This window comes from Panicum virgatum, chromosome 9N (assembly GCF_016808335.1).
Source record: "Panicum virgatum strain AP13 chromosome 9N, P.virgatum_v5, whole genome shotgun sequence".
NCBI lineage: Eukaryota > Viridiplantae > Streptophyta > Magnoliopsida > Poales > Poaceae > Panicum > Panicum virgatum.
Window position 1 is genome coordinate 27,277,263 of NC_053153.1, and position 16,330 is coordinate 27,293,592.

General features: G+C 48.3%; 2 protein-coding genes across 3 annotated transcripts; one reads left to right on the forward strand and one right to left on the reverse strand.

Moving 5' to 3' along the window:
* The first annotated feature begins 825 nt into the window (after positions 1-825).
* LOC120691417 (GDSL esterase/lipase EXL3-like) lies at positions 826-2,496 on the forward strand. The gene is made up of 4 exons (XM_039974472.1): positions 826-1,207; positions 1,289-1,419; positions 1,504-1,996; positions 2,069-2,496. Exons 1-4 carry the CDS (start codon positions 889-891, stop codon positions 2,254-2,256), a joined length of 1,131 nt encoding a protein of 376 aa, XP_039830406.1. The 5' UTR covers positions 826-888; the 3' UTR covers positions 2,257-2,496.
* Positions 2,497-2,740: 244 nt separating this feature from the next.
* On the reverse strand, positions 2,741-6,323 carry LOC120692450 (F-box protein At4g35930-like). Of its 2 annotated transcripts, none has more exons than XM_039975756.1 (5): positions 6,082-6,323; positions 4,182-4,597; positions 4,023-4,097; positions 3,421-3,530; positions 2,741-3,313 (listed from the first exon to the last, which is right to left on the reverse strand). In XM_039975756.1, exons 2-5 carry the CDS (start codon positions 4,518-4,520, stop codon positions 3,043-3,045), a joined length of 795 nt encoding a protein of 264 aa, XP_039831690.1. In that variant the 5' UTR covers positions 4,521-4,597; positions 6,082-6,323; the 3' UTR covers positions 2,741-3,042. The 2 variants fall into 2 exon arrangements, with proteins under 2 accessions (XP_039831690.1, XP_039831691.1); XM_039975757.1 differs by having other exon boundaries at positions 2,741-3,310; positions 6,082-6,322.
* Positions 6,324-16,330: the final 10,007 nt, after the last annotated feature.

The following is a 16,330-nucleotide window of genomic DNA, read 5'->3' on the forward strand; positions in this document are numbered from 1 at the left end:
TCATTGGGAGGGTCATAACTCATCCATCGCGAGTAAGATAGCGGTCAATGAGCAATTGATGGAAAGCTTGCTTGATAAGCTTTCAAATGGATTTTGTCCCACATCAATATCATGTCGGCGAGATCTCCAAATCATCAAGACTTGATGTCGATGTTTCTGCAAAAAGCTATCAAGAAATCCCTTAAACGTCCTCTCCCTTGGCCACTTCCTTAAGAGCAGCAGTTCCAGCTGCCTATCCTAGCCTTAGGAAAGCAGCCGTCGCTCGGATGCACTTCCCGTTGCCCAGAATTCTCAAGGCATGTCGTGCGTCCTATTCCTTTTTTTTCCCTTAAATTTATGCGTGTCAATCATCTTTGAAATCTGAACTTTTATGTGGCTTCATTCAAATCCAGCACGAAACTCTCGGCTGTTCTTTCAAGCTGGGAGGTGGATGAGTTTGGTAAGAAGATTCGTGCGTTCTTTGCTCACTTGCAACGGTTCCACCGACACGTCCTGACGTCCACCGGCCGAAATTCGGTTTGACATTGTCTATTCCGAATAACCACCGCACCCCAACATCAGCCACGGTGGACCAAGCTAGAATTAACGTGAACACGGCACGGCTGAGCCTGCTGCCACGTACACCATCACTGATTCACTGTATCCTCCAGGCTCCAGCTATCAAGTTCAGTTAGAACGGGGCAGTCAGAACTCAGAATAGCTGATATAGGAGTAGGTAGTAAAGGAGTCTCATCCCAAAGAAAACCAAAATCTAAGTTGCCAAAACTTGTGAATTGTTATCGGCCAAATCAATGCAAGCTGTGCAAGAAATGGAGGGGAGATCATACAAGCCATGACCTGAAAGTCTCTCCAACTTCGATTTCTCTGCTATTATATCTGCACCAGAGCATGCGTCAGAGTTCAGGCAGGCAGAGAGGGAGCACCGGCATGGCGACCACGCGAGCCGTGTCGCGGTCTCTCCTGGTCGCGATCGCGACGGCGGTGCTTATGCGCCGCGCCTGCTGCGCCGTCGACGCCCCGGCGCCGGCGGCGAACCAGACGCGGCCCCCGGCGCTGTTCGTGTTCGGCGACTCCATCGTGGACTCGGGCAACAACAACGCCATCACCACACTGATCCGCTGCAACTTCCCTCCCTACGGCCAGGACTTCCCCGGCCACAACGCCACAGGCAGGTTCAGCAACGGCAGGGTCCCCAGCGACATCCTCGGTACGAACGCCGCGCACGCACACGACATCCCGATCAGGAGGGCGTGTCATTGATAGAAACCTTGTCGTCGTTCTCATGCAGCCAGCCGGCTGGGCATCAAGGAGTACGTGCCGGCGTACCTCGGCACGGAGCTCAGCGACTTCGACCTCCTCACCGGCGTCAGCTTCGCCTCCGGCGGCTGCGGCTTCGACCCCCTCACCGCCCAGCTCGTGGTAACCGATCCTCCGTTCCAACAACTCCGGGCCTGCATGCAACTCCTGCGCCCCGCATTTCTGATCGATTTTCTCTGTCGCAAGTCGGTGCTCACCATGGACAACCAGCTGGACCTGTTCGAGGAGTACAAGGGGAAGCTGGAGCGCGTCGCCGGCGCACGGCGCGCCGGCGAGATCGTCGCGACGAGCCTCTACATGGTGGTGACCGGCACCGACGACCTGGCCAACACCTACTTCACGACGCCGTTCCGGCGGGACTACGACCTCGAGTCCTACATCGAGTTCGTCGTGCGGTGCGCCTCCGACTTCATCAAGAAGCTTTACGGGAAGGGAGCGCGGCGGATCAACATCGCCGGCGCGCCGCCCATCGGGTGCGTGCCGTCGCAGCGGACCAACGCCGGCGGGCTCGACCGGGACTGCGTGCCCCTCTACAACCAGGCCTCCGTCGTGCTCAACACGGCGCTGGAGAAGGAGATCAAGCGCCTCAACGGCAGCGCCGAGCTCCCGGGCTCCGTGCTCAAGTACATCGACCTCTACACGCCGCTGTTCGACATGATCCAGCGCCCCGGCGGCTACGGTGAGCCGCCGCACCGACCCAGAACGCATTCGGCGACGCCATCCATTTCCTAACCGATCCCCGTGCTCCCAGGGTTCGACGTAATCAACAGGGGGTGCTGCGGAACGGGGGTGTTCGAGGTGACGCTCATGTGCAACCGCTACACGGCGCACGCCTGCAGGGACCCCAGCAAGTTCCTCTTCTGGGACACCTACCACCTCACCGAGAGAGGCTACGAGCTCCTCATGCAGCAGATTATAAACCGGTACGGGCTCTCGTGACCGCAGTTGAGGTTCCGGCACAATGACGGTGCAGTTGCAGTTTGTAGTTCAGAGGCTTTTGCTGAGTCTTGGGTGTCCTGATCAAAGATATTGAGTGTGCTCTGATCTTGTAGTTGAACTGCAGCTAAAGCAATCAGCAGGTCGTTATCATGTCCCCAGTTTGTATTGTGGTAATATGCCAGCAGCAAATTGCTTATTTCTGTTGCAACACGAAACCTGAACCTTCTGTTGCCAAAAAAAGTGTATCTGAGAAAAATCATTCAGCAATTCTGAATAAAACTGTTACAACCATACAAAATTCTAGTCCTAGAGACAGTCGAATTCAAGGATGTATAAATCAGAACAAGCAACGGCAATTGACAAGGTTGTCACTTAAGCTCACAAACCATTTGACAAATACATATCAATTCACGCAAATCCTCTGCTCTTGATGGATTCATTCCAACATGATTTCAACCGACAAAAGGCTAAGATAGAAAAACAATTCATCCAGAATCCAGATTGATGATTAATGGGGAAAGTACACCACTTTCGCAAGGAAAAAGGATATAAGGTATAAATAAATACATAAAAGGGTCCATTTTATTATGTGATATATACAAACCATGGAATAAAGCAAACTGGACACTTATGACATAAGGGTATATGACAGTCTAACACTAGTCTAAAATCTAACCTGGTAACCATCATCTAAGATGGCAGCTAGGAGCTAGCTGGCAGACAAAATCCTTACCAAGGGCCTTCACACTATACACTACAGATGAAAGCAATAAACTTGTTGGATCCTCAAAGAAGCTTATTCTGTGCCACAGCTTCACAAAGCTCCTCATATCGTAAAACTCGAGGCGAGGGTGCAGCTTTGGATACAGGCCTTGGCAGTCCAGGTGGCACTGAGCGTCGGAGACGCTTTGTAGGAAAAGAAGTAGAAGACTCCTGGAAAAGAACTGCTGTAATTGGCTTCACATCAACCAGCTTAAGGCGTGAAAGGCGAGCAGCATGTTTTGGGGCCCGCGGGGTCCTTGGGGTGGAAACAAGCACATCCTTGCCATCGATTCTACTGAACATGCAACGTTATTGGAAGGGATTAGAGTATTTTTGAGGAAACAAGAGATTAGATATTACATTAGTTAGCACTATCTGTAAAGCAAATAAAATGTAGCCAACCTCAAGAAAGGCCAATGTTCTGTTGGAAGAGGAGTCTTGTTTAGGAGCAATTCCTGTCTGCTTCGATCTGGTGTAGTATAATTAAAATGGTACTGCCTGGCCAGTTCAACCTGGATTGAATTAACCTTATAAGTGAGCTTGGCAATACAAGTAAGGAGTAGAGCACTAGCTGAGAGTGCACAATAAACATGTAGAATATTGAACATGCAAATTAACTCAACAAATAGATTGTTGGGCATGCAAAAACAGTGACAGTTGACAAGAATGTATCAATTCACAAGTACATTGTTCAAATATTAGAAAAAAATGGAAGATGCAAGTAGGTCATTTGGAAGTAGAACAATTGACATTCTGTAACAGAAGAGCAAGCAACATTTTGTGCAATAAAGTATACCATCATTGATCATTGTCAGTCGGGAGAGAATAAGGTAAGTGTACAAAAAGTAAGACTATTTATTTCCACACCTTGTTGACAGCAGTTACTCTGCTTAATATGCCATGGTTTAATTAAGACTAAAGCTTGTAAGGGAGCTAGGAAATGAGAAAAAAGGTAACTTTATCCTACTTGACAAATAAGGATAGAACTGAAAGATGATACTTACTGCTTTTCGAATCCTTTTGGAAACATGGAAAACAGCCTTCAGTTGGTCATGGTGCAAGCAACACATGATCTTGATCTTTGCAACAAAAAAATGGAAATCAGGTTCACCACAAACATAATACAAACTGAAGTTAAAAAGGTGGTCATTTCAGTTCCATACCAGCAAATCAAGTGGAAGTGATTCAAGTCTTGAATCACCAAACTCAGCTGCATCAGGAGTCCTCGGAGTCCTCGGCAATATCTGCCCTTTATTGCTACCAAACGGCTCAAAATTGAGTCTTGCGGGGGACAAAATTGGTCCAGTGCTTTCTAGGAGAACCTCAGCCTGTGGTGATATCTCCAGCTCATCTTTCACATTCAACAGAATCCTTTTCTTCCCTATGTCCCTGCTGGTGCTCCTAGTATAACGAATCTGAGCCAGGGCACCAGGTTTCAAGTACTTGTTCTTTGCATGTTTCACTCGTTTCTTTTGCTTCAGAGTCACTGATCCAGACCCCATGGTGATTGCAGTTCACAATTAAATAGGAAGTGTCAGGTGCCGCAGAACTTCGATTCTTGTCCAATTTCATCTCTCAGCTTCAGTACAAGGGAAGAGAAATAAAGAAATTAGGATAACAAAAAAATTATCAGTGTCACAAAGCTTTATAAGCAATCAATCACTTTGCTGAAAAACAACTAGACTGAAAAGATGATTGGTATTAACATGTGTATCCATCATCTAACTAAAATACAAGAAGGCACTATTCTGGAAAAAAAAAGGATGCGAGAATCAACATTTTTGCCAAGTTTTATGCTACAATCACCCTGTTCGGCAGGCTGGAGCTGGAGTGGTGTGAGAGAAAAACACTGTTACCTGGCTGGTGGCTGGAGACGGGAGCTGGAGGAATGGGAGTGAGAAACACTGTAGCGCTGGAGGCTGGAGCCTCCAGCCGAACACGGTGAATGTAGGCTCGAGGGAATCAATGTTTGATATTATTTAATTATATTTGCTGATATCAACTTTAATAAATAACTAAACAGAAGTAGAGAACATGGTAATAAAATTGAACAAATGAGGGGTCAGATTATTTAAAGGATATGAGATGCATGTTTGTTTCTTTAACTAAAGCTCATTAGAGGATTTCTTTTTCTATGGGGAGGGACAGCCTCAGACACAACATAAAGGATATATACCAAGGATCAACACCTTTCATTTATACTGCCTCACGTACATGCACACAGAACTCAGATATATGCTTGCAAAGACAAATGTTAAAACACAGCCTGGCTGATAGACTAATGACTATTATAAGAAGTAAAAGCTTCTAAAATTGAGACTTGTATTGCAGCATCAAGAAACATTTGATCCAGCTAATAGTGGTACCTAGTACTGCTCATAGTATCAATTTTACCGATTGGTAGTTATTGATGTAGCATGGATTAAATATTTTGCTACAATAAGTGCTGTAGCATCGATTAAATGGTTAATCCCTGACAGATAGTAGTTTTAAATAGGAACAAATCTTCGCCGATTAGTACAATCATTTTTTGTAGCACCAATTAAATGTGTAGTCTCTAGTGTAGTAAATCTTAATTTTGACGAGAAATCCTTAACTTGTGGAAAAGGCACCAATTAGCATCTACAGCAAGTATCGAGCACCTCAAATAGCTACCGGAGATAAAATTCATGGGAGACGATTTGGCCGCCGAAACAAACGGTAGACCCCAAATCTACCACAGATCCGGGCGGCCAACAAAACATTAGGTTCCAACTGTAAGACACGAAACTCGCACTCCCAGCATCTCCACAGCACCACAGAAGCGACCGATAACCGCCCTTATCGCGTGGCAGCAGATCTAGAAGGAGATGCGTCATGAAGCAGCACAAGCACCCGCGCCCAATCCGCCCGGCAAACGAATCAGGGGGTCAAGAGAGGTAGCGCTATCAGGCATCTCAGCTGCCGGAGGACCGTCCGTCCCCCACCCCCAATCCGCCCGGCTCCGGCAGCGGCGCCAGAACGCACAAGAATCCAGCTAAAGACGCCGTATTTGAGGGGGGGAGGAGGAGCATAAGCGTTTACCTGGAACAGGGCAGGGCAGGTCAGGACCCAGCAGCTCCCATCACGCGCGAAGGGGAAGAAGCAGGCGCGAGCTGGGTGGTGGCTGCTCCCCCCACACCGCCGGCGAGGGCGAGCCCGGAGGAGGAATCAGCGGGGCGCCCGCGAGGCCGCGACCGCACTCCCACGGCAACAAATTGCTCCCCTGCTTTAATGGCTGGCAGCGAAATCGGGAATCGAGGGGGAGGAAAGAGAGAGAGATGGGTCAGGTTTTGTACGAGGGCGGGGGTGTGGGAGTGTGGGGCGAGAGGTGGTGGAGCCGTGGAGGGAAAGCCGAAAATTTTCGGCGGGGCTTGGCGCCAAAACGATCTCAGAGGTGGGGGCCCACCCACCGGCAGAGTGGGGGCACGGGCGCGGCGGGAGGATCGGGAGGAGGCCGTGCCGGGGCGGCGGTCTCGGTCTCGGGGCGCGGGCCGCTACCCGGCCGGACGTGCGCGGCGGGATCCCGATGGCGAGACGGACGCCTTCCAAACTGAGGCCCCCGTCGTCAATCACTGGCCAGCGGGTCCCGCATAGACGGCGTTCGCTCGGGCGTGAGAAGGGCGACAGGTGGGTCTCCGTGTGGCTCCCCCTTCTCAGAGGCGGTGGGTGCCAGGCAGGCTGGCGGCTGCCATGCCAGTGGGGGGTGAATGGCCGGATGGCGGCCGCCGCGCCGGGCTCCGCGCGTGCAGGTGTCTGGGGCTCGGAAACCGTGAGCCCCACCAGACTAGAGTCGTGTGGCGGGATCCGATTGTGGGGTGTTAAGTTGGTGAAAAAATTTGAATTTGGTTATTGGATTATATTTCGTTGTTATTTGATAATTAATGTCTAATTATAAATTAATTAGTATTATTAGATTCATCTCGTAGGAATCGGTTAGACTATGTAATTAGTTATTTTCTTTAACTGTATTTAATATTCTATGTATGTGTCCGAAAATTTGATGTGACAGATACTGCGTATTTTTTTTTAAACTAAACGCAGCCTCTGCTAGAATCTCTTTCCGCGCGTCAGTCGTTGGGGTGGGTGGTTTGTTTCCGTTCGTGCCGACGGGTTAAGCTCCGCGCGTGGACAGCGTGGGGCGCGTTTAGTTCCCAAAAATTTTATCTCGAAATTTGTGCTTCTTTTTTGCCATATGTATGTAGTACTAAATGTAATTAAACAACAAAACTAATTGCACAGTTTGGATGTACACAGCGAGATGAATTTTTTGAGCCTAATTAGTGCATGATTAGCCATAAGTGCTACAGTAACCCACTTGTACTAATTAGGGCTGGACGAAAAACTCGTAACTCGCTAGCTCGCTCGACTCGCTCGTTAATGGCTCGGCTCGAGCTCGACTCGTTTTATAATGAGCCAGCTCGTTTTATAACAAGCCAGCTCGTTTTATAACGAGCCAGCTCGAGCTGGCTCGCGAGCCGCTCACGAGCCATAACGAGCCAGTTAATTATGAAGCCAGCAAATTTAAATGGGTGCATTGTTAAAGACAAAAAATTCTAATGACTCATATTTGAAGAAAATGAGTGCTGCAATGTTAAACAAATTTGATAAATATTTGGAAGAGAAGAACAATGTCATGGTTATTGCTACAATCCTTGACCCTAAGTTCAAAATGATATATATTCAGTTCTATTTTAGTCAGCTTTATGACTCCTCAAGGTATGAACAAGAGGTTGCTTATATAAAAAATGAGTTAGAATAGTTGTATAAGAAGCAAGAATTGGAACAATGCTGGAAAATGGGTAAGAAGAGCAGCATAAGAAGCAAGAATTGGAACGAGCCAAACGAGCTATAACGAGCCAAACGAGCCATACCCTGTGATGATGTGTGTTCATATTGTCTCTCTACATTGGCTCGCGAGCCAAACGAGCTAGCTCGAGCTCGCTAACGAGCCGAGCCGAGCTAGCCTGCTGGCTCGTTAGTATAACGAGCCGAGCCGAGCCAATATGTTAACGAGCCGAGCTATAACGAGCCGAGCCATAACGAGCCGAGCTGGCTTGATATCCAACCCTAGTACTAATGATACGGTCAAAGGCCTCAAAAGATTCATCTCGCGGTTTCTAGGTGAGTTTTGAAATTAGTTTTTTAATTAGTGTCCGAATAGTTATCCCGATATCTAGTCAAACTATTGATTTGACAATCAAAAATTTTTGATTTGGAAACTAAACGCACCCGTGGTTGCGCCGGAGCGGACTGGCCCAGCTACGACTCCATCCGGGGCTCGGGCTCGAGCGTCGGCGGCGGCAGTACGGGTGCTAGTTTTGACAGTGAAATGTTTGTTTTTCTAATTAATTCGTCTTATGTCTTTATAATTTTTTCCCTCACCCTCCTCTATCTTCCCGTACCCTCGAATTCGAGAACGGTGGCCGGAGCTGCGGCCGGCTCGAGCTCGAGCTGTTCAGCCATGGCCGCGCTGAGCACAGGGACGACGTCCCTCTGTTTCTTCCCGTGACTCTCTCCCACCTCTGTCTTGTGTAATTCTGCCAGCCCACACAAGCACCAGCCCAATTAGTAGCCGCAAAAGTCCAAACCAACAGTCCAAGAACCCTCACGTGTATCTCCTTCCATTTAGGTTAATTCAGTTTTCGGAATTAATTATGCACCCTATCTCATATTTACAATATCTTAGCCATCCCAACTCCAATTCCATTGATTCTTTTTCCTAAATTCTTCTAAAAGCTTATACTATTTACTCCTTCTATTTTAATCTTCTTTTGAGCTCATTTTATTTTATGTTTGTGCATGCTTGTGTTTGTTCGTCGTGTGTGCCGTCGTCGCCGTAGCTGATGGAGTGATCGAGGAAGGGAACGCTGAGGAGTTTGGAGACCAATACCACGAGCCAGAGCCAGAAGACCCGTACCGCGAGCTGGAACTCTCGGAAAGCTTTGAAGACGGCAAGTTCAATCTCATCCTTTTATGCATGTTTTGTCCCAATTTTATAAACACAACATATTGGCATATTTTACAAAACTGCATATATTTTTTCTGCTGAAAACATGGTTGGATAGCCACCCCTTGATTTGTTATAACCATTACTTAACCACCTAGATTAATGTCTGAATATTATTTATTCTGTTTGGATGTTAATCGCTGCTAGAACGCTTATGACCTCGAACCCGGTACAACTTGTTTTATAAAAGGAAAATGTGTGAGTGTGTGAGAAGGAAAAATGTGAAATTTTCGAAAGATGAGTTAGATGGGATGGATGGCACTTCTGTGTGAATTGCCGAATGGTGTGCTCGTACCTGTGTGGTTGAGCAAGGAAGGGGGGTATCCATCTTGTCACAATTAAGGACCGAGTTCATGTGTCATCTTGCCTAACTCCACTATCGTGCAAACCACTCGACCGTTGTATGATCAACGTCTTAGCATAAATCCCACTAGTTAGTCTGATAGCCATCAGGAGAGCTGAGAGCAACGGGTGACTAAGGAGAAGGGATAAGCTCTGTGTGACTTATGCCCCGGTTAAACCTCGGAGATAGGTCAATGGCCCTTTGGTGGATACCGTGGTGGCTAGTCAGGTCTAGCTAAGGTGGGTAATGGCCTTGTTGGGATCTGCGCCAACACTAAGGTGATCGTGCTGCGGTACCCCACTTGTGGGTAAAGTTGCATACCTCTGCAGAGCTAAAAATCTATCCGAATAGTCGTGCCCACGGTACTGGGCGAGTTACGGTTTGGTCACACAACTAGTGTTTCTTCTGGGAATGGATGGGTTGGCATCAGTTGTTTTGGAAAAGTGTCTGGCAGTTGTGCCGTGTGCTATGACGGATGAGGAGCCCGGTAGCAATTTAAAACTTGGATCATATGTGGATCAACCCTACGTGTTACTCAGTGCAAGATAATGGCTTTTGAAAACCCCTTTCTTTCAAATAAACCCATGCATAAAAATTAGCTTTCCGCAAATTAAACCCTAACCTTATCCTTGGTTTACCCTGTGCATTATATTCTGTTTATACCCCCCTCCGTGGGTGTGGTTGGACTTGCTGAGTACGTTTGTACTCACCCATTTTCTAATTTTTACAGAGGAAGATCCAGACTTCGTTCCCGAAGACGTTGAGTAGGGGTTCTGTTCTGCACCCAACCTTGCCTGTGGATAGGGTCACCCGCAGGAAGCTCCGTATGGCGCAAGACTCTGATGACCTCTTCGTAGTTAATATCGTTGTGTGGGTTTTAGTTGTTATCCTCACGATAGTGGCGCTTCACTACCCATTACCGCGTAGAGTTGTACGGTGATGTACCATCTGATGTAATAAATGTGTTATCAGCCTTCTGGGACTAATATTTGTATCACATTTAAGTCTTCTCTTATAAGGGGATGCTTCAGCACCCCTACATCCATGTTGTTGAAGCACTCGCTAAGAGTATCGCTTCTCGGCAATCAAGTCTCTCTCGTGAACTCAATCACGGTCACCTTGATCTCGAATTCCACTAAGGAGCTTCTCCACAAAGGATGGGGGTCTCCACGTCCCCCGCACAAAGATGTCATCGCCGCTCCACACCAAGTCGGAGGGTCGATGACGTACCGGCAAGCCACCAAGCTCCAAGGGGCTGGCGCACCAAGATATCTTCTTGGTTCAACAAAGAACCACAGCACAATGGCTCAAGACCTTGCTTTCTCACTCACTAAGAGCTAACCTAGCACTAACACTCTCAAGAATGTGCTAAGGGCTAAAGATATGATCACTAAGTTATTGGATGGCTTGGAGATGTTCTTGAGTGTGAGTGTGATGTTCTTGAATTCTAGCAAACTTCAAATGGCCGGGGGAACCCATATATATAGGCCACCAAGTGGAGAGAGCCGTTGGGAGCCGTTACCCAACTTTTCTGCGTAGCGTTAGATAGACCGACGGGGTGGCACCGGTTCATCCGGTCACACTGAGCCCTGAGGTAGCCATTGGGCCTTCTGACATGTGATGCAGGAGGCGCCAGATAAACCGATGGCTTGGCATCGGTTCATCCGGTGCGCATCGGATCATCCGATGCTGAAGAGATCTTCAGCTGTTGCTGACGTCATTGCTCCGACGCTATGCTCCGGTGCCCTTCGGATCATCCGGTGCTGAAGACTTTGCTTCAGCGCGCTTGACATGCTCTCTGGTACATCCTCCGGTGATTGCTCCGACGCCCCTTTTTGACACCGTCGGATCATCCGGTGCAACTTGGCCTTCTATGTGGCCTTTCTTCAGTGCACCAAAATTGCACCGACGCTACTGTGTCGGTTTATCCGGTGCCAACCGGATACTCCGGTGCCCTAGCGTCGAATCATTCGGTGCCTATAAAAAATGCAGAACTCGTCCATTTTATTTTCTCTTTGAGTTCTTTCTTCGTGTTTTGCTTTGCTTGACTTTTTTGCTTCATCCCTGGGATCTATAATTATTCACTTGACAAACTCATTAGTCCTAATGATTACGTTGTTACTAAATCACCAAAATCACAAAATAATGGTCTAATGGGGCCATTTTCCTTACAAGATCTCCGAACTTGAAAAATTATAATAGCACGAAAAAAATTAACCATTATTTTTTTGCGAGTAGGAACCTTATGTAGGAGGTCCACAACTCACAATTGATATTATCCTTATAGTTGCCATATCCAAATTGGATATCATAGCGTACATGGAATTGCCATATCCAAATTGGATAAAACTAAATCAATATATTTTAATGCTGTATTTATTATTGTAAACTACTTTTATCACCCGTAGTAATGTACGGGCATGAACCACATGTGTAATAAACTTTGGGTTTGTTATTTTAGATTGACCAAAAAAACACAATTCTGTGGAGTTCTTGACTGCTCCTGCTCAACCTCATCCCTGGCATCGGGCACGTCAAAGGCTATTTGATTCCTTCTACGCTATTCTCTGCTAGAAAAGAATCTTCTATTCATGGGCTACTAAATAAAGTCTATTTGTAAAACTTTTTCAGGAATGGGTGTAACTTTTCGCGACGAATCTAATGACGATAATTAATCGATGATTGGCTACAGTGGTGCTACAATAACCATCCTCTAATCACGCGGTCAAAAGTCTTATTAGATTTTTTTAGAGTTCCTAGCACGGGGGTTCTGGAATTGGTTTTGTAAATTGGCTTTGTTTGACACCGTAATTAGCCGTCAAAGTATTATTCCCTAGCATAGCACAAGCCAAACAGGGCCAAGGTTGGCCTCTCGGTGGGATGAAGCAAACCTGAAGGCTTCGTTGTCTGCTACACTTCCAGAAAACACAGGCCGCAAAAATCGAACATTGAGTCATGCGAAGAAAGATACGCTAAGACTTGAGAGCTCTGCTTATCTCTAGCGCATATTCTACTTTCAATCGGAGAGTGCTAGTTAATTTCACATGTAAATTGATAAGGAAAATAAATTTAATCAGTAATCAACAGCAAACATATCAGCTGGAATTCCAAATAGTTTCAAAAAAAACATATGAACTGTGGAATCCAATACTTAACTGAAACTATCAGCTCAAAAGACTATTTCATTAGTGATAAGTGAAAAAATAAACTTTATCGTAAAGAAACACATCTAGCTAATTAAATTCAACTTATCATCACCATCAGTCGGATTAGATTATCGAGACGGCACTAATAGACAGGACCATAGATTAATTCAAACTTGTTGATAAATCTAATTACAATAAAAAAATTTCTTGATGGTTTTTGATCGGCTAACTCGACCGATTGGAACTCCAAGTTACCATTCCCATGTTTTTTTCACCACTTGAAAGGATCTTGATCACACGATGTCGTAGCCTAAAGGGGGGTGAATAAGCGTTTCTTCAAAATTTGGCGCTTAACCCTGTTCTCAGCTGTCTGGACCGGTCAGACCGGTCCACCAGACCGGTCAGACCGGTCTGAACAGGCAGACAGGCCAACAGCAGGGATAAAGTCCCCTCTCGAGCTTGAACCTATACGAAACTTGGAGTGTAGCTTTTCCAGAGTATTTCTTTCAATATAATTAGCTTCCTACACACAAGTAAAACACAACCAAGTAGATCGAGCGGAAGCACAATTCAAACTCAAAGACTATAAATGCAAGGTAAGTAAAACAAACCGAAATGAAGATGATGCAAAGGAGACACTGTGATTTATTTTACCGAAGTTCGGATTTACCCCGTGCACCCACGTGTGAATCCTACTCTCCGTTGAGGAAGCTTATGGTGACCCCAAGATCAAGCTATCTCCTCTCTCCACTATATGACCAGTGAGGAAGCTTATGGTGACCCCAAGATCAAGCTATCTCCTCTCTCCACTATATGACCATGCGCCCTCGTGGTACACAATCGCTGCTGCAATAAACTTGCCGCTGCTCACCACAATCTTGGGAGCTAGCCGGCGACACCTAGCCGTCTAGGAGCCGATGCTCCAAGAGTAACAAATGCTTCAATCGAGTTGGCCAACGCAACCTCAAATGCTAAAAAGTTAGGGCTCAATCTCTCTTACTCAAATGACTCTCAAGAATTGGATTCACTCAACCCAACTCAAGGATTCAACTTGAATCAAACAACTCTCACAAAGAGAGGTTGAGGAGGACTCTCCAATTGCTCACAAGGCTCTCACAAGTGTTCTGAAATGAATAGCATCAGCACGCACGAATAGGTGAAGTCATGGGGTATAAATACACCTCTCTCAAAAACTAGTCGTTGCCCCTGTCAGTGTTAGACCGGTCAGACCGGTCAGTTTGAAATACTAGCCGTTAGAGGCCTTGCCATGCCTAGACCGGTCAGACTGGTACCCTGGACTGGTCAGACCGGTCCCTCACTGGTTTTTGCAGTTATCTCTCTCTTTGGCTATTCTCTCTAGGGACTATTTGAGCACTTTTGGTATTGTCTAAACCCACTAATGTTGCATCTCTTTTGATAGTATGGTATACCTATACTCAAGTGCATAAATGAAATATACAACAGTCACAATTCTCAATTGAGCTTCGCAGTATGATCAAGCCGACCTTTCTTTGATCAATCCGTGAGGGCATCAACATCTTCATTCTTTGAGCATGCCCGCTGTAACATCCTGAAAATTTACCAAATCAAATCACGCGCTAAGTAATTTTAAAATCTCTTTTCAATCGTTGAGCTCAGTCCATTCAAAATCATTCCCCGCCCGATCTCCTGATCTCCCAAAAACCTAGTCCCGATATCCAACCGTTGTCCCGTCTCCCTGTTACTCCTCCTCCCGTGCACCACGCCCGAACGGCGCGCGTGCGCGACCGGCCGTGGTCGCCGCCGCGGAATCCGCCGAGCGATCTCTCTTCTCTCTCTCTCTCTCTCTCTCTTTTCCTCTTTTTCTTTTTCCTCCCCTTTTCTTTTTCCTTTTTCCTTTTTCTCCCTCCCTCTCTCCTTCCTTCCCTCTCTCCTCCCCCAGGCGCTGCAGGGCAGCCCGCTCGCAGCGCCGCCCCGGCCACGCCCGCGCGTGCACCTGCCTCGGCGCCGCCCATGCGCACGCGCGCGCCCCGCTCCCGGCCTGCCCACGCGCACGCACACACCCCAGCACGCCAAGCCCCTCGTCGCCGCACGCGCTCCCGCCCACGCGTGGACCACGCGGCCGCGCCGCCCGCCGCGCCGCTCGCCGCTCGCAGCGCGACGCCGGCTGCCCCGTACGCGCCCCGCCTAGCTGAGCCGTTGTCTTGCTCGCCTGCCTCGGCGCCCGGGCTTCCGCGTCCGCCAGCGAGCTGAGCCTCGTGCGAGCCCCGCCTTCGCTGCCGGCCACCCCTGTGCACGCCGACGCGCATCACGCGCGGCACTGCTCGCCGCGTCAAGCTGCACAGTGCCGCCTTTGCCGCTCGCCGCCTGCCCGAGACGTCCCATCACCCTGTGGCCGCCTCGCCACCCGTGCGCCACTCCACGACGGCCGCAAGCGGCCGGAGCACCATTAATGGCGCCACGCGATGCTCGCCGGCCGCCACCACCGCCTCGCTCCCCCTCCACCGCCTTTCCTCGCCCATAAAAGGGACCTCCGCCACGCCCTTCACCTCCACAAGCTACGCCGCCACCGCAGCTCCCGCTCCCCGGCCTGCAGCGTCGCCTCCACGCCCGCCACCGCCGCCGTCCTCTGGTCTTAGCCGCGCCATCTCCTCGAGCCACCTCCGCCCAAGGTGAGCGGGGGGATGGAGTCCTCGCATCTCCCTCTCCCTTTCCCCCACAAGCGCCCGCCCCTAGCCGCCCCTGCCTACGCTGACCACGGCCGCCGCCCGGTCGCCGCAGCCCTGGCCGTTGCGCCCCTCCCTGCAGGCCCTCTCCTCTGAAATTGGGGAGGGGAATCGACTCCCCATGGCCCCCTCCCTCTTTTCCCCCTGACCCCGGCCGCCGCCATGCCTTGGGCCGCCGGCGAGGGGCGCCGCCGGCGCCCAGTGCCCCCCTCCTCTGTTCTGCGTCGGGAGGAAGGAGAAAGGGGCTATTTTGCCCTTAAGCCCCTCCCCTTCTCCCATTTCAATTAAGAATCCCCACCCTTTATAACCCTTTTTCCAAAAAGGCCCTTCCACTTTGATTTATTTAGGGAACTAGCCCTCCACTATATAAACACAATTTCAATTATACCCCTACACTTTTCCAGAGTGGCCCCGATGTTTTCTAAAATTACAACCAAGCCCTTACCCCTCAAAAATATTTACAAAAAGGCCCTTTGACCCCGTTCGACCCCTAAACCCCCCTACAACCTATCATTTCATGCACCAAACGATCTCCGATCGACCCGAAGCTTTACCACGCCATTCCTAACATAGTTTTGGCCATGCCATTAGGAAATCGCTCAAAAACTTTACTTCTATCTCCATATCTTAATAGTTTCCGATTCGAGCTCAACGATAAAGCTTTTTTCTTTTTCTTGATGGTGTGTTGGTTTGTATGCGTCGTAGATCACGGTGTGAACAAGGGCGAGCCCGTCGACGAGCAGTATTGCGAGCAAGTGAACGAGGATCAGTTCCGCTACCCCGAACCCGAAGGACAGTACTTCGATCAGGACCTCCCGGAAGGCTTTGAAGACAGCAAGTTCAATCCCGCCCTTTGATGCATATTTTGTCCTAGTTTTTATAAACGCAACCTATTGGCCTGTTTTATAAAACTGCATATGTTTTGCCTGCTGAAAATATGGTTGGATAGCCACCCCTTGATTTGTTATAACCATTCCTTGACCACCTAGATTAATGGCTGAATGTGATTTGTTTGGACGTTAATCGCTGCTAGAGCGCTTAGGACCTTAAACACGATACAACTCGTTTTATAAAAAGAAAATGTGTGAGT